The 18941-nt window shown below is 34.9% G+C and overlaps 1 protein-coding gene across 7 annotated transcripts; it reads right to left on the minus strand.

Annotated features, from left to right (window-relative positions):
• Window positions 1–433: 433 nt before the first annotated feature.
• On the minus strand, window positions 434–18272 carry PNPLA4 (patatin like phospholipase domain containing 4). 7 transcript variants are annotated; one of them, XM_042868117.1, is made up of 10 exons: window positions 18201–18243; window positions 17753–17849; window positions 17278–17568; window positions 16237–16363; window positions 12627–12811; window positions 8242–8336; window positions 7942–8077; window positions 6322–6387; window positions 2660–2812; window positions 435–1227 (listed from the first exon to the last, which is right to left on the minus strand). In XM_042868117.1, the coding sequence occupies exons 3-10, from the start codon at window positions 17434–17436 to the stop codon at window positions 1096–1098; spliced, it is 1053 nt and encodes a 350-aa protein (XP_042724051.1). In that variant the 5' UTR covers window positions 17437–17568; window positions 17753–17849; window positions 18201–18243; the 3' UTR covers window positions 435–1095. The 7 variants fall into 7 exon arrangements, with proteins under 7 accessions (XP_042724056.1, XP_042724057.1, XP_042724051.1 ...); XM_042868116.1 differs by lacking the exon at window positions 17753–17849 and having other exon boundaries at window positions 18201–18272; XM_042868121.1 differs by lacking the exons at window positions 17278–17568; window positions 17753–17849; window positions 18201–18243 and adding an exon at window positions 14368–14512 and having other exon boundaries at window positions 12722–12811; window positions 16237–16323.
• Between the last annotated feature and the right edge of the window lie 669 nt (window positions 18273–18941).

Raw genomic sequence — 18941 nt, forward strand, 5'->3', positions numbered from 1 at the left:
ACCACATAAATCCTACCCTGATATCATCTACATATGAATACGTTGTTTACATTAAGAGGCCTTCAAACAGCTACAAAATATGTATAATTTAACTGTAATACTCACTTCCCTAGATTTTCAATTATTTTGGAGGAGTGCTACACATAATTCAATCTCAAATTTTTGTAAACATTAAGAATTCATCTTAAAAAGTACACTTAAGAAACAAATGCTTTGCTTTTAAGTAGTTGTTAATTTTAGAATTTAGGCATTAAGACTAAAATTTTTGAACTTGCATTTAAGGAAATCGCTGCGAGGTGAGTGGTAAAAGAACTTATATCCAGGCACTTTATCAGGTTGTAATAAAACATTTATTTTATGAATAAAGCATTCTGAGAAACTTACAAATAAGTTCTTCACAGAAGTTTCAAGAAAATAAGTTCATTCAATTTTAGCAGCAGAAGAAAACACAGTAAAAATAACTACTCCACTGTACAATATATTTTTAGTGAACACAAAACATCACAATTCTGTTACAAAAGTTTGAAATAGTATTCCTAATTGAGAAAGTGCATTCACTGAGAAGCACAAAAACTTTAATGTTCAAGAAAATAAATGTATCAAAGGTAAAAGTGCAAATGTTTTATTTCTTGTTGCTAGAGCTAAGAGTTCAGATCCTTCAAAATGCTTTAAGTACTAAAGTGGATTAGCAATACTGCATTCTATGAGCATGCACAACTGCTATATTAAGCGACGAATACAGATACAACACTGATTAGTCTCTCAAATAACATTGGAAAAGTCTTCCAAATTTGTATAATTATGGTAACAGAAGCTTTTACAATTGCCATTTTAAAGTCCAGTTCTGAAGCAAAACAGATCAAAACTTGAATGTTCTCAAACAAGCCAAATACTAGCCAAATACAGTTCTCAATCAGACAAGTTTATAAAGGTCTACTGAATGGAGCTGATACTTTCCTGGCAGAGGATGATGCAGTTCCAAATGGGACTTCTTATTTCAATAAACAGAAATTGTGATAACAACCTCTTAGATTTGAGTTAGAATGTCTATAGCTGTGTTTTGAAAGCCATCAGGTTTTATTTTTTATGTTCTGCCTATTCAAACCAGTTTTCTTTTAGTAAAAAATGTACAGCGTCATCAAATCCATTTTGGTACAGTGATTCCATTTTCTCCTGGTTTGGTGGGAACATAGCTTGATTAAGTCTTACTAGGTTGGCCAAAGACAACTGCAAAAGAGAGAGGTGCTAGAAATTGATTTATGAAAGCAACTTATCTCAGACTTGATAGTATTGTTATATGTTCTGTCATATGTTAAGTTAGCATATTTTAAAACTGTCTACGCTAGTAAATCACATATTCAGGCACACTGCTGAAAATCAAGGCAAACTTATACAAATAGTCTGTGTATGCACCAATAAATTCACAACTTCTAAGACAAGCTGACTGTGAAACTGCCCAGAGTTTCTGAAATGTTTAAGTGCAGAAACACACTAGTAACTGCCTCAGACAGTAGTAGCTGACACGTATACTTCTGCAAGAAAATATTTTTACCACTTCCTAGTGCAAATAATGCTATTTTAGTCATGTACTCTATTTATTTCACATTTTTGCAGCTCTAAAAGCCAAAGATATTTCAAAAATAATAGTCTAAAATGTTGCCTGAGATTTTACGTAAGCCTGCATTTGGATGACCACAGAAGCAAGACAATTCTGCAATTTACTCTCAAAATTATTCCACTCATCAACTCATTTTCTTCCTGTAGATGAACTAAATATTGGACATAAGCAATAATAAAAAAATACAAAGAAAGTTACACATTTATTTTCAGTAAGATAAATAATCTCATTCTTTATGATCATTTACCAAGTACTACAATGCTGTGAAAGACTACAAAGATTTAGAAATTGGCCCAATTTAAGAAAACATATTAAGCACAGTTTAAGTGAGACTTAAAAAGTATAGCAACTGTTGCTAACCAGTTTGGTTTTATTTTCCTTTCTAATAAAGTTTCTTGGGCAACAGTGGTAGATCTACTGCTGTTCATATTTTCTTCCATCATAAGAAAGGATGCAATATATTATAATAAAAGTTTGTGAGAAAAACCCTGAACAGAAATGTTAACAATGAAAAGGTCATAAAAATCAGCCTTGGCCTACATAAACATTTCTATAACATCTAACAGAATTGCTGGAAAAGTGTTGCAGTCACAGGTTTTAAAATCTTAACATGAGCTCAATTGAGCAATGAAGTGTCAAGTCATTGGATATAATTTCAAATATAGAACTTATATATGTATTTTAAACTCAGAGCAGCTGACTTAACAAATATGAACAGGTGAGATAGTTTCCCTCCAGTATTTTAGAGAAGTAGAGTAGCTGATATTATAGCAAGTTTAGATTATGCAGATTGAAGAGCCTACAACACATTTGCTCTATTTTGTACTAGATACAAGCCTTTCAACATTTCTGGCAAAATTTTTACTAGATTTTTCTTTCTTTTGTGTCTAAGGAAAAGCTTACTTTTTGTATGCAAAACAGAAAATGCAAAAAACATTACATAAGAAAGAATTATACACAAAAAATAAACACTTAAAATAAGTACAAACTGCTCAACTACCTTTTCCTCTTCTGAAGTTAGTAAATAAGCAAGCAACTCACCATTATATCTTGTTTTGCAAATTTAACATACAGATCCACACGTCCTTTATCTTGTGGACAGATATCTAATCGACCACTGAAAGGAGAAATCGTAATCGTACGTCCAAAAGGCAAGATAGGGAGGCCATTGGTAATGCCACCATCAACCCACTTCTACTGCAAAATAAAATTTTCAAAATAGCTTAAGAACAATATAATAATAACTGAATGCTTATCTTTTCTGTCCCTACCTCTTCTACAGCACTCTTGGAGAAATCTAAAAGTTTTCCTCTCAATGAACAAGCAACTTGAAGTATAACAGGCATTAAAATCTAAGAACAGACAATGCATATAGCATTCAGTTTATGAGCATTTGACAATGCTGAAACATATTCATAAGCTTCCCAGACACTTAAATATTTTTAATCATGTAAGTCTTGTTTAGTTGATCTATTAACAAAATGCCTGTTGAGAAAAAAATGGATATTTTTAAACTCTCTGGGACAAAGGAAAATGTAAGATCATTACTGATACACCTGAACCACTCCACACAGCATATATATTTATAAGCTTTAATCTGTTGCAAAGTAGGAGCTGGGAAATGTCCATGTGAAGGGGAAAATGCCTGCATCAACTGAAACAAATGTAACTTCATCTCTCCTACTGCAATGTCTTGTTTTCTTGCACACTGAAAAAACTGCAACACTAAACAGCAACAGCTGGAAAGTAGTTGATTAAGGTGGAAAGGAGCTGGACACATAGTACTTGAGAGGGAGCAGACAAATCAAGTCTTCTACAGGAGTTGAGTCTACCTGGTATCGTGACCACAATAAAATTGCTAAAATAATGAAAGTTTTTTCACAAAATTTATGAAAATGCTACAGGAATTTAGTCACAAAAGCAGCAAAAAAGCCATCCCCGGTAAAAAAAAAAAATATGCTACTGGTAAGTTGTTTATGGTATACAAATTAAACTGCCTTCCTACTATTGGAAAGATACTTGCATTCTGTGTAACAACTGCTATACAGAAAGTGTAATTTCAGGTTACAATGTCTGGCCTTTGGAAGCCCTTCAAATCAATGAGGTTCATGATTTAATTGTATAGACTGCTCTTAGCTGTACCCTTCACTCTCACTTAAAGCAAGTCCCCTCTTAATTCCATAGGTACAGATTTTTCCCCAGTGCCATGTTAGAGTTCATGCAATCAGATGATTTTATTGTCAGTAGCGCCTTATTCCATTGTCAACTTCCGTATCTTCTGATACCTGATGGACTTAAGACCTTATCATATGGAGATACAGCAAGAATCAGGTTGTTGTTTATTTTATTCACACACCCGCGCACTTCTTCACTTTCTTGGATTAAATCTGACATTTCAAATTTCTTTTATGCTCCTTAGCTTAAAATGTAAGCTACAGATACATGTATATATTCAATATAAATATGACCCTTCTTATCCTATTAGTTCATAATCAGCTTTAAGAGCTTGACTCTCGACTGAATTCCTTCATTTTCCACAAAAAATTACACAAGTATGGAGATTATTTTGCCTTAGAGGACAAGGTAAAAAAAAAGCCATCTAAAACTACCTTTCAGATTTCTCAAACTCCATTACGGTAGTACTCTGTACTACTTGACTGTGAGTAAAGTTGAGATGCACCTTGAAACACCAATGTCTATCAGTTTTAATCTATTCTTGAGCTTCTTTTTATTTTTGGCCATAGATAGCTGATTTATATACAACAATCCCTGAATTTTGAAGTGTTTTTTTTTTTTTGTTTTGTTTTTTTTTGTTTTTTTTTGTTTTTTTTTGTTTTTTTAAATTCTGATTTCTACAACGAGAACTGTGAAATTCCTATCTAGGCCAAATCTAAGATATCATAACACAAGACTTTATTAACCCCTTTCACAAGTCTAGCTTAGTCTTTTTACACCCTTTAAGATATTCTACGCTTAAAAATTCTGATTATTTATTTTTTCCTCCCTCTCTCCTTAATACAAGTTAAAGAGTTCTTTGAAAATCTGAAAACATTACTGAGGCAAAGGCAATACCTTTTGTTAAGCACTATCTTGTGTAAATTACGTACTTCCTGAATGATGCTCTCTGTAGCATTTCCTTTTCTTTCAACTTGGGAGAAACTTTATCAGAGTATCTAGAGATAGAAATCTCTATCAAAATACTTTTATTTCTCTATCAAAAATATTTTGGCTCCAAAGTCTTTCGTGTTACAGTTAAAACCAGAATATTTCCACATGAAAACAAACAGATGCAATGCTCCAGCTTCCTGCAATTCTATTAACCAATTCATCAAAAATGCTTCATAGCTGATGAAGCAAATTCCACATAACTTCTGAATAAGTTACTTTATTACATAAGTACAGTCCAAAGACAGAAAATGTTCTAAAATAATGTGCAATGAAAACCAAGACAAACACAGAAGTTAAGAATGGAGGCTGGACCTAATGGAACCTACTCATTACCAGTAGGTAACTTTTACAAAGGCATCCTGTAAGAACTACAGTGACTCAAACTACAGCTTCATCATCACGTCCCCTGGTGATTGAGTGATTATACATCTATTCAGTTCAAAGGTCAATCTTCCCAGCATTCAGGGGACATTAACTCAACTCAAAATAAGGTAATTTTACTTGGAGCAGGTTTTGCCCATCATACACAAGAAAGGTGTCCCGCTACTTTCAGTAAAAGTTTGTTTTAACAAAAGCCAAGTTTTGGACTAGTAGTCACTTCCACTTACATTTGAAATAGTCATTTCAAATAAATAAATAGATAGATAGATAAATAAATAAATCCCAAGCCACAAGTAGAATTTGTGAGAAAAGTCGGGCATCCCAAATTAATCCATTCCAACAAATAAAAGTAAAAGCAATCTCTTTCTCCTTCTCAAGTATCTTTGATACATCTAATGTGAGCATAGAAGAGGGTTTGGTAAGGACAAGCAGCTTTTAAATAACAGAACTAGCTGTCCTGATACATCATTGACTTAACTTCTGAATGCAAAACATTAAAACCAGGCAGGAATGAGAACTGTTCACTAAGAGGCTGCAGGTATTTTAGTAAATACCACAAAACTTTGGCAAATGCTAATAGCAGTGTGCACCCAGTAAAATGTTTTTTCAGTCAATTTAGACAGATCTCTGATCCAGCTTTTCAATTTGTTAATTGAAAGAATAATGTAGGAAGTTTAACAAATACACTCCCTTCCCTTTGAGTAGTGTCAGAATGAACGACAAACATCCATGTGTGCCCCTTAAGCTCTAAAACTGAGAAGTCTTCTGACATCAGAAAGGAACTCAAAGTCCCTAAACAGAAATACAACTGTTAGATATGAATGTTAGAATGACTAGTGTTGTTTTTGTGTTTTGTGTGTGTGTGTGTGTGTGTGCGCGTGCGCGGATGAAAGATATGCTAAATGCAGAATTTGGATGTGTATGATGAACGAAAAGGAAGTAGTAACACTTTTTAGAAAAATTTTTTTTGTTGTTCTAATAATTACAAACCAAAACAAAATTATTCTTGAAATGTTATTATATTCATATAGGAAAAAAAAGTTATTGGAACTAAACTGCAATTCCCACTTGACATCTCTGAGATCAGGCAATTATATCATAAATGAAGGATGTTATTGGAAAAAAAAAAATAGTTAAACACAGTGAAACTTTACCTCTCCTTTATACTCGACTGGCTTCATTCCAGCATATACTGGTATAAAACTACTTGCTAGCAGGACCTAGATAAAAGAAAGAAGAAGAACTGGAGAAGAGTGAAGAAAAGGCAACTCTGAACCAATAAATATTTTCCTGCACATATCTAGAACATTATAAATAGTCTGGAAATTCATTTATGCACATCATTCATTAGTTCAATACATTATATTCATGTATTAACAAATTGCTACTTGTTCTTCTACAAGCTGCTGTCTAGAGCAGTTCTCAGATTTATTTTAGACAAGGACACCTCGTATGTACAGAAATATGGTATGCACATTCATATACCTTTCTATCCATTCCTAACAATATCTATGAATCTGTGCATGTGCATCTGTGTATATGTTTGTGAACCCAATGAGCTACCTAGATATGGGATCTGTATATAGCTAGATATTTCAGGTATGTCAGATGTGTCAAATATTTCAGTACAGGTAAATCTGGCCCACATGCATGAGGGTGAATGAGAAACGCAAGCAGCAAAATGGCAAAAGGCCATCAGGTCCAAACAAGCAAATAATTCATAGAGATTATGGAAAAAACATCCAAGTTTGTTATTTTGTGGTTGTTTTGTTTTGTGTTTTTTTTTTTTGTCTTTCTAGAATTGTATTCATTTTTACAACAAATTAAGCTACTTTCAGTGTTAAACCTTTTTTCATTCCATATAAATTTGAATTAAGGCTTTACCTCACACTTTTTCTTGCCTATTTCTATTCCTAGTGATCTAAAGAACCACATGTTTATCTGAGCTTAAACATAAAGGTTTTGTCTTCTACTTTTGAAAAATGGAAACATTTCCTTAGAAACAGGCCCTTTCCCTGACAAAACAGTAAAATAATGTCCCCCAACCCTCAAAGCATCCAGAAAAAATGTTAAAAAAAAAGAATTCTTCCTTAAAACTTCCTACTTATTATATTTCCTCCTCTTTTTTTTTCCCCTGCTATATCCTGCACTACAATACAACCGATTATTAGAAGGAACATTTCCTTTACGTGCACATGAATTCCTCCTACCATTTCATAAACCCATTTATGTTTACAACCCTGATCTAGATTTTTAAAACAGCATTCAAAAGAGAAGAGATGGGCCATAAAAGATATGCTATAATGGTTAAAATATAGTTTATGTGTGATACTTAATATGGCATTATGTCTATTGCCCACAAAGTACTGGGATTTATTTTCAAGACAGGAATTCCTTTTGTACACTCCCTCTTGTGATTGAACTATCAGTGAATCAAGAGATACAAAAAGATTCACAGAATTGTTAGAGAACTTGAGGATTATTTATAATATTCTCCCCTACAAAACAGCCAACCATTAAATGGTAATTGACAGTTATCCTGTTATTTTTTAAAAGGCCTTGCCTACAATGTAATACTTCTGAAACAAATGAAAGACACAGATTAAATTTTAGCAAAATCTCCAGAATCAAATTCTGCTTGTTGTTTACCTAAATAGCAGCACTGTAATATCAGTGACTATTTGATTAAAATATTTATTATACACCTAATAATAACACTCTTACGCACTGAAGAAAATAATATACTTTTATTTAAAGCTATGCAAAATCATTACCTTAATGAGATCCTCCCTGGAGGCAAAATTTGAAAACAAGTAATTTTTCCCATTTCTCACATTAGTAACGGACACATAGAGCCGATTCTCAGCTATCTCATGAGCATTAGAAGGAAGAATAGATTCTATGCCTTCCCTAGAATAAAGAAAGCACTGAGTATTATTCACATGTAAAAATCTTATAACTACACTGAGGGATAAAGCTCTTCACAGTATGAAAAAAAACATATGTTTTACTCTCCATTTTTATCTAGAGAGCATCACACAGAAATGATTTAATAGATGCTTTGAGACAGGTACCTAAGTCTTTTCATAAAATCGTAACCAGGAGTTACTGCACCAAAGTCCAATTTTCTGACTTCTTCTGCAAATTCATAGGTAAACTGCTGACATTTCTGAAAATTAAAATATTCACCATTAAAGATGCTTTCATCATAGTTTTCATTATAGAAAGTAAGTTCAACTGTGGTATCCAGACCATACTAACAGCTAACACTTTAATCAAGAACAACCTACAAGGCCAAACTAAGATATTTTCCCACGTGTGAGTGGTTTGCATCAAGATATATTTAATAAACTGCTGATCCTGTCACACAAACTAATTTGTAAGAGAACATATGTAACAAGATCCCTAATTCATTAATAACAAACATATTTAAATGGAAGAAAAAAAAAAAAAAAAAAAAAAAAGCCAAACCTCCCAAACATACTATTCTGTCAGACAAGAAAAGTTCAAGGCTACTTTTCTAGGTATTACTATTGCTCAATAAACAGTTCTCTGGATCATACCATTACCAGAAATGAAGATTTGTATTCCAAGCACCTTTTAAAGTAGGTAAACACTAAGAAAGTAAAAGGAGTTAAAGACTACTTTTGTATTAAAACCAGACATTAGTATCTTAAGACAGCTGTAAGCATTAAAAACATCATAATTTCTCCTTGATAAAAAACAAAAATTATTGACATACATTTAATGAATGAAATACTATGTTTACTACAACTGATGGAAGACAAATGAACAAAAAAAGACCAGAAAACCAGGCTGTAGATTCTACAGCCAGAAAAGCTCTCTTACATAAGCTTAAATGCTTAGTTTTAGTTACTGTGAAACAAATAGCTTGAAGCGTGCACCATAACTCATAAACCCATAAAATGCAGAAATTAAGATCTTGCACCCACTTTCTAAATGCTCTACTAGTAAATCTATCAAAAATACTAGCAAAAATTAAGACTTCCACATCTCTTAAAGCAATGGCCACTAATTCATTACACATAGGTTAAATTTTCACTTCTACTCTAGGCAGCATTTCATTCACCATTGAATCCAATTCAAATATATAAAACCAGTTACATGCCACAGGCCTTCAGTTTATTCCAAGGCTTCTGTAGTAAATCCACAAGAAAGAAGCATATTCAGACAGTGATTCAAACCTTCAGCACCTTGGCCTCTCTCTAAGGGGACAGAAGAAATCCCCAAACTGCTACAGATTATAGAAGCATCTCATGATTAGGATTATTAATTAATAAATTTAATTAATAAAGTAACTGAAGTGACAGGGAAATAAGAGTAAAAAGGAGTTGGACAACAGCAAATCTAAGTGAATAACACAAAACTACTTTCCATCTAAATGCTAAGAACAGATCATATTCCTAGACTCTCAGTCTTGCTGTCAAAAGGCACATCTCCTTGAAACTATGAATTATTTATAATTTTTAGTGTCAGAAGCTTTAAACAGGGCATCTAAATTTCAAATAGTGACTGAGAACATATTTAGAAATGGTAACTACTTCTATTGATTTAAGTAAACTTGACATCTAACATGATCACATACTACTGAAAGAAATAGGTACTCACATGTAATTCTATAAGCCATCATATGTATGAAAATCTGTCCTTACTACTCTGAAGTCCCATGCCTTTTTAACAGTGACAAAAACCCAAGATATTACAGAAATGCATTTGCAAGCTGTTACATCTTAACAGTAGTCAAGACAAGAAATCTTCAAAATTACATTTTCTTCTAGTTCATAAAAGTTTGTATTAGAGGTTTGAGAACAGAAGATTGAGCAAATCCTAGTTATAGCTTATCTAACACAGCCATCATTCCAAAAAAAAGAAAAGAAAATCTACCTGATGTCAGAGTTATATTTGTGGATATTTCAACAATTACAAATGCTGTTCATTAATGTAATAATTATCTAGATATGAACATTTTGTAGAAATTTCAATAAAAATAAAATATAAAGTATTTTCTATTCACTATACAACACTGTCCTTATTTAAATGCCCTAAGAATTAGGAAATATTTCTGACTAACTCCCAGAGAGTTCTCAATTTACAGTTAAGCAATGTAATAGAGTGACTTAAAAGTTATTAAGAAAATGAGAAGGGGTAAAAAGTTCATCACACATTCTTCAGTTTATGCCAAAATGATACTGTCAAGGCAAAATCCAACATGATATAAGCTTAATTCCCAGAATCAAAAACTCCTCTCGTATTTTGACTTAAAAACATATTTTACATTGAATCAGATTAGAAACAAATGTTTTGCCTAGAAAAAAATTAAAAACATTTTTCTTGGGCTTAAAAAAAACCTCAAAAAACTAGCTGCTGTGCTTACCATACAAGAAATCAGGGGCAGAGGTATTACACCAAGCGAAACTGAAACTGAACTATTAATTAGAAACGACAGACTACACCTGAACAAGTAACATACAGTGTTATCTTGACAACAGAATGGAACTATGCTAATATTGAGTCATATAAAGAAACCATTTGCAGGGGTGGAGGTAAAAAGAAGCCAGAGAAGAGCTGGCTATTAAGAGACAGAAAAAACAGAAGTACGGCCAACTGCAAGTTATGCTTGTATCATAGCAAAACAAAGAGTTCAGTAGCAACATGTGATCTGAGCTGACACTATTCAAATTAAAAGATGTTGAAGTATTTACAGAGAGGGCTGGAGAAATTTACCTAATGTTCATTAGACTGAACCATAAGGGGACTTAGGAAAAAAAAAAAGTTATCTAACAGTCTTCTCCCTCATTCTCAAAATTGTCGTTTATGATAATTAAAAATATTAAAAGGACTACTAACATTTCAGCAAGGCCTACTCCTCTAAGTACATTAAAGGAAAGCCATTAAGGTCACATCAGGAAAAGCAGCCTTAAACTAAGCAAAAACTAAGCCTTAAAACAAAACTAGAAAAAGAAAACAGTGTTTTCTCAGAAAGGCTCATCAACCTCATAGCGAAGATTTTCTTTCTTTCATCCAGTCTAAATCTATTCCCTTTTAACTTACTACTGCATCCTCTTGCTCTGTCACTACAGGCCTTGATAAAAAGTTTTCTTTGTCTTCCTTATAAGCCATCCTTAAGCACAGAAAGGCTGTAATGAGGTCTCTCTGGAACCTTCTTTTTTTTCCAGACTGAACAACTTCAACTCTCTCAGCCTTTCTTCACAGCTGGGTGTTCTAGATATAGTGATATTTACTGCGGCCCTCCTCTGAATCTGTTCTAACTGGTCCCAATCTCTCTTGTACTGGGGACCCCAGATCTGGATACAGTACTCCAGGTGGGGTCTCATGAGAGCGGGAGACTAAATCATCTCCCTCCTGGCCACACTTCTTTTTATGTGTTTCAACACCTGGTTTTCAGGGCTGCTTGCGCACATACTGGCTCATGTCAACTTCTTCATCCACCAGTATCACAATGTCCTTCTCTAAAAGATGCACTCCATCAGCCCCTTGTCTCTATGTAACAACTACACCACTTCATCTCAGCGTCAAACTTGCTAACTGGGCTCTTAATCCCACCACCTATGACACTGATAAAGATGTCAAGAAGTGGTCCCAATACAGACCCATAAGGGACAGCACTCATTACTGTTTTCCATTTGGACACTTAACTGTTTAACTGTCTGGATGCATCTATTTAATCAATTCTTTATCCATTTAACAGTCCAACCATCAAACATATCCCTTCAATTTAGTGGCAAGAACGTTGTGGGAGACTGTATCAAAGGCCTTACAGCAGGACTAACAACTACGTGACATGCTAGAATAAAAGTCTGTGAGGGTTAATTCTCCCCTGGCATACAGTGCAGCTATTGCTATTAAGTTCTAAATTGTACTGAGTCTAAAGCATGTCCTATCTGAAGTTGTTTAATCAAGAACAAATGGTAAGGAGCCTGTGAAAATTAGAGCCTGTGTGTGGTGCTCTGGCTGTAAGGACAGAGTCATTCATCATTTACATATCCTTCCACAGAGGAACAGTGCTACACATCTGCTTAACACCCTGCCTACAGACAAGAAAAAAAAATGATCAACTTCGTAATGTACAATGAATAAGTAAAACACAGATATATTTTGACACACCGGGTTGCATGTAACTCAACATTCAGACACGAAGTTTGTAATTGCACAGCTTAAATACACAGTCCACGTAATTTTATACCACAAACTGAGCACCATCATTTGCACAAATACTTGTTTTTTTGTCCACGCTTCACAGATTTTGCTGATGAAAACATATACATGCGTCCTGTTCCTTTACAAAAAGCAAGGTGAAGGTCAAAAATTAAGGATACCTCTATCATTACCTCTAAAAATCAAAAATTTTTAAACTTAAATATTTTAAAATAATCTTTGAAGATGATGATGTCCTACACCTATGAGTTCATAAATTTACCTCTATATTTTCTGGTACTGCTAATAAGACAGTGGCAGCCAGGGATCCCGCAGAAGCTCCTGCAAAGTCTTTCACAACTTTCAGTAACTTCTTACCATGCCTGTAAAGAGCAGCTGCTGCCCCCAAGTGGTAAATACCCAGAAACCCACATGATGCGAATGACAGATTGACATGTTTCATTTTTCCTGTGGAAATAAAGTTATGCAGTCAGGAAGAGGATCAGTTACTTTTGTCTTACAACTTACAACTGTGTTTTTGGGAAAGAATACATAACATATATATAATATCTATGTTAAAAAACTGTTTACTTCAGAGTAGTAAGCACTTTTGATTAACCAATATATCAATTAGCTGCTTGAGTTTAGCATCTCCAAAACTGAGAGCAATCATTCTAAAACGCTCCTTAGCACAAATTCCTTCTTCAATCAAGACATAAAAGTATGTTTCTATATATAACATATCGGCACGTTTTCATCCATCTCATCAAAGAAATACAGAAGTAGTGTCTTAGAAGTGTCAACGGATGCTGAAACACTAAATATCATCATGCTTCCATTATGCATACAACCTTGAATCTAGTAGAATTTTCTAGGGAAATAATTTTTGTCTTTCATCTCTGGAACTCATTTACTTACTAGTACTAGTATTTAGTAAAAGATAAATTCCTATATAAAGTCATTCCTTATTTAGAAAGGAAACAGGCAAACACATTACTGTTAAAAAATATAAAAACACTGAGGCAAAATATAAATACAAAGCAAAAGTTTGCTCATAAAAGCATGAATGCAATCTGAAGGTGTCAAGTACAGAAAAAAAAAGCACAGAATTCAGATTGATAGAGGTGGTTTATTTTAAATAAACCACATATATACAAAGCTATATATTCTATTAGCTCTTCTGAAAATGACTACAAAAATGAGAGCAAGATATTCTCCATTATATTGCACAGATACACAGACATTGTCCATGCTGAATCAAAATACAAAATTGTTGTATCTCGATACAAATCAGTAAGAATGGGACTGAATACATCAGTACACTCAGGAGTACACCTGATTGTTCTGGTCTGTGGTGGCATAGCTGATGAAATTTTCCTTTTAGAAACCACTTAGAGACAATACAGTGTCAGTACTGATGAAGCTTCACAGACATATAGCAACAGATTTTAATTTAAGTTGCCTCTTCAGCTCAGAAATTAAAGTAGTGGGAAAACAGCAGCTTTCTAAACCACAAGAGAAGAAGACATGCTACATTACTGCGTTATATATACCATGTTTAAAATCAGACCATTAATGGGTCCCTCTGCCTAAATGGAAGGATTACTATTTCTATTGTAAAAGAGATCTCATGGCATCAGGGCATATCATTTACTTTTTTATAAGACAATTCATTCTGCTAAACCACACTATGATAAGGTAGTTTATCAACTTATTAACCATGCCTTATCCCCCCTCACATATGGAACATTTCCATATCCGTTAACAAGCATGAACACCACAGCACAGTTGTGTACGCATACACAGAAACAAATCAAACCACAACAAGAAACCTGTAAGAAAACAGTTATCCTACAAATATGACTCAGATGAATAAAAGTCACCGTTCTGTAAGAGACTATCTGCTTGACAGATGTAGTTAAGCTACGTTGTTTCACCTTGTAAAGTATTCTGTAAGAGAAAGAGATGAAACAGCACTAGATGAATGTCCTGTAAAATCAGAGAAGGGAAACCAACATACCCACCTTTGTATGAATATAAACTGTCTCATTTGTTTTGATTCTTACAAATTTTTCATGGCAGTACTTGATTTGCAAGTTAGAATGGCACATTTGAAAGACAGTATGATTCAAACATTCTTTTCCTTTTATGATCTGGTGAATCACTGCTCTTTGATCAAAAGGAACAGCAGGGTTATAACAATTCTCAAGAGACATATGGAGAAATGTAATCAAGTGTATAATATGACTATTCCCTGCCAGTTTCTAACAGAGCACCACAAATGAGAACACCATCACATCTGAACATAGACCATTTCTTCACCTGGGTAAATAGCAGAAATCTTGTTGTCTTAAAAGTGGTATGACATGCAAGACTTCAGAATATTCTTTGATTGTTTAACGGAAGTTCTTGCTCTTTGCGAGATATTAACTAAAAAATTATCATATGGCTAAGCTGTTAAGAATAACAGCTAATAAGAATAATTCAGTGCAACTTACAAGATGCGCAAATGCATTTCAGCATAGCTCTGGATGGTGTATTCACTGTAGAAATACTACTTGCACTGGACAAAGCAAGTATTCTTGCTACTGCTGTCCAAAAACATTTTCATCTTACATGAATGGCATGTTTCAAAGCATTTTAACTGGCTAAAGGGATAGGCATAGTTCTATTGCCTACAAGAAAAAAAAAATAATGTAAGAGCAGATAAATACAAGAATTTTGGACACTGGAGCTGCTTGAACTCCCAACTCCACAGGTAATGCAAAAGCATTCAGGAATAAATATAACCACATGGATTTGTTTTTTAAAGGATTCTCACATCTGCAAAAAGAATTAACTGGTGATGAGAAAAATATTTGGAAGGGAATCATCTCTATACCCAGTTGCACCTCAATCACCTGTATCTCAGGAAAGCCACTTAAGGAGCTTGTACTGAAGAACTGTGTTATGTTACAACGTAACTTTTCGTGATTACTGTTTTCCTAGTTGGTATAAACATGAAATAATTTTTCATACTTTTGTTTCCTGAGCAATCTAATTACATAAACATTTTATGATCTCAGTGCCTTAACCAGTCATAACTACGTCCTTGTCAGCCTGTTTCTAAACAAAAGCTGCAAATGCCCTAAGCAACTGACTAGAAAGCCTTTTGAAACAAAAATTAAATATACATAGAATGAGAATGACTAAGCACCCTAAAGCACAGAAGTACTTTGAGTTATTATGTATGACGCATATCGGGACATTTGAAAATTTGTTATTAGGAATGAGAAAGCAAGCAAAGGTATGGAAAGAACTATTCAGCTAAGCAGCACTGTTAAAATAAAGGTCATATTTGTAACTACTAAGGGACATGATAATCTTAAATTCAGCCAAATTAAAAATCACCACTCACATGTTCAATACTTTTTCATTTATATAAAAAGGAAAAAAAAGTGCTCGCTAGCACCACATGACATTAGCCTTCAGTAAATACTCAATAGATTGCTTTCTCAGCCAAAAATGGGCTCACACAAAATGATAGCCAGTTCAGCAAACTGTTCTAATTAAGAGTTACAGTGTTGCCAGGAGAATGGCAAAACTAAGTTTTGCATATATCCAGCAACAATGAATAAGTACTGTATAAGTTTGAACAGATGGAAAAAAAAGAAACATAATAATTTTAAAAATTGATACATAATCTAAGTAGACATTAAGATTCTTAGGAAAATTGTACTAGTGCCTACAAGCTATAGAAGTTGCATATAATTCCCTTAAAATAAGAAATTAAACAAAACACATGATTTCAGACTGTCAAGTTCATGATTTAGATCATTTTAATCATTAACACAAGATGTCTAGAAAAGCCAGGAAAAGCTCGCTTCTTAAGATAATGAAAAAAGTTTCAATACCTTCTAATGTGTGTTGTTTTCCATCATATTCTCCAATGGGACTATTTCCAGAAGTTCTTTTACTTCCTTCTGCACTAATAGCAACTGCATTATCTATTACTGACTGGTTTTCATTCATCTTGGAAACCTAAAACATTACAATCAAACATAACCATTTAAAAGCAAAATAAAAAATACATATAAGGGGAAAAAAAAAAAAAAAAAAAAAAAAAAAAAAAAAAAAAAAAAAAAAAAGCTTGTTTATCATAGAATCATAAGATGGCCTGAGTTAAAAGGGACAACAGTGATGATCCAGTTTCAATCCTTATATAGACCTATAAATTCTATTAAAATAGTCATAGCCACCCAAAAGGATTTTCCATAATACTTTAGCCTTTATTAAACTATCTGAAAGTTTGACTATTTATAAGCTATATGTTGTAATATATATTTTAAAGATTAAATTAATTAGACATCTAGAAAAAGATAAACATTACAATTTGGAATGGTCAACACTCTAAGACAAGCCTTAATTTTGTGTCCCTTCTCACTGACCCTGTTTATATCCACATATTTCTTTAATAACCAAATTCATGCATTTTTATCTACTCTTCCCAATCTGGTAAGCACAGACAGCACAGTTTTTTGCCTTCTGCAGAATACTGAATTAGTAAAGACAATTTTCCAGAGAACTCTGCTCCTATTATTCACTAAATGACTTTCACCACTTATTAGTTCTGTCAGTTATCATTCTGTACTGCCTAGAGAATAACTCAAAACAAGTTAAATTTTCTCTTTCTCTGCTTAGAACTACAGGACACACACACACACACAGAAAAATCATACTAAAACACTGATTCTCCTGAAACTTCTTGCTGCCTGCAGCTTCACCTTTACTTATGAAAGGCATCTTCGTATCATAGAGATGCCTCTTACTGGCATCAAAAGATACCCGTGATTAGAAAAAACACTTAGGCAAATAGGTTATTAAGAAAGAGAAACCAACACCATATATTGATGCTTATCACATCTACCTAGAACACTTTGGAAATAAATACTTACCTGGCATTTAGCTCTGCCAAATGGTGCTCTTAGGGTACAACAGTTTAGAATTCCAGTCCAGAACTGCTGGTTTTTCAGAAGAATGGAACTGCACAATCTACCTTCTTTCAACTCAAGTAATTGTATTGGTGCAGTACAGAGACTTCTGGCAGTCCACATTTTCTTGAAAGTAACCTCTGGATCCAGATGATGGCAAGCTCAGATGATGTTTTACTACAGATTTACTAAGTATCAATAGATGAGCTGCTTGGACACCATAAAACTGCACCGTAGAATTTTCTTCAAGGTAACCTGTTTAAAAATATGAAGAAATTTAAATAAATAAACAATGCACACACATGCAATTGAAAGGTGGCTGTACACTCTGATCCTGTAATAAGGTTCCCCTCACAGCTTTAGCTTTCAAGGGATCACAATCTAAAACACAGCTGTCTTACAAGATCATTTGTAAGACTGAAATAGCTTCAGTAAGAACCTTTTCTCAGTAGCTCCTTCTCTCTCTCTCTGCATCCATCTAGCACTGTGCTGTCCACCACCATGAAAATAATCGTTCATTTCAAAAACAGGAAGAGCTAAAATTACAAACACAGAGAACCAAATGAACGTAACCTTCCTTATAATTAACGTGAACATGTCATTCATTCTGCTTCAGCTGAAAAAAAGTGTAAGGACTGTTCTAGTGACTTCAAACCTGTTGTTCACCAAAAAAAAAAAAAAACCAACCAAACAAACAAAAAGACAGGCAGTGATGTCAGAGCCCAGTAAGAATTGCTCAGGCATGCTGTTTAGCCTTGTAATTTTCAGGGCTGCGTATCTGAAGTGTTACACACACCCCAACCTCAAAGTCTGGCTTACATCCATTAAGACTTGGACTGTTGTATGGACATGGCATGAAAAATAAACCAGCCTACTGCTTTGTCTACCTGGGCAAAATGGAACAGCGCAGTCCTGAGGGGGCAGGAACTCAGGGCTAAACAAGCAGCTTCAAACGTAATCCCACTCCGTGAGTTTCATGTTTTCCTTTCACGTCACCCCGTGTGCTGTAAGACGAGGCACACAACGTCGTTTGTTTGCTGTACTCTCCACGCACGCTCAGTAAAAACGCGCTATCAACAAGCCAAGCAACGCCGAAACAGTGAGATATAATTTTTAAACAGAATAAAAACAGAAAGCCAAGCGGCGACGCACGCGACCATAACGCTGAGAACAGTCGCTAAGACGTTTAAGCTTGCAGACTTGAGACAGAAGGCCGGTGTTTCAACAGACCGCCTCGTTCCCAATCGTAAACTAAACTCCTCATTTTTCCTGGTTTCCCGCCCGCCAGCCAGCCACACAGCAGCTTCGCCCCCCCCCCCGCCCCTCAGATCGGCTCCCAGGGAGCCCCACTGGGGGGGGGGGGGGGCCCCGACGCCCCGGTGCTCCCAGGCAGCCCGAACAGCACCTCAAACCCAACCCCGACCCGCCCCCGCTCCGGCCTCCTCCCGCGCCAAACCTCGCGAGACTTCCGAGCCCCCCCCGCGCGGTCGGGCGGGCGAACGAGTGGTAACCATGGCAACGGCCCCGCGCCACCGCCCCTGTGCTGCGTGTGCTGGCGGGAGAGGCGCCGTGCCGTGGCGCGGGCCGTTCCGGGAGTACCGCTGTCGGCGCTGCTTCGTCCAGAACAG

The sequence above is a fragment of the Lagopus leucura genome, unplaced genomic scaffold (genome assembly GCF_019238085.1).
Source record: "Lagopus leucura isolate 7727_CA_CO unplaced genomic scaffold, USGS_WTPT01 Super-Scaffold_100001, whole genome shotgun sequence".
Classification (NCBI taxonomy): Eukaryota; Metazoa; Chordata; class Aves; order Galliformes; family Phasianidae; genus Lagopus; species Lagopus leucura.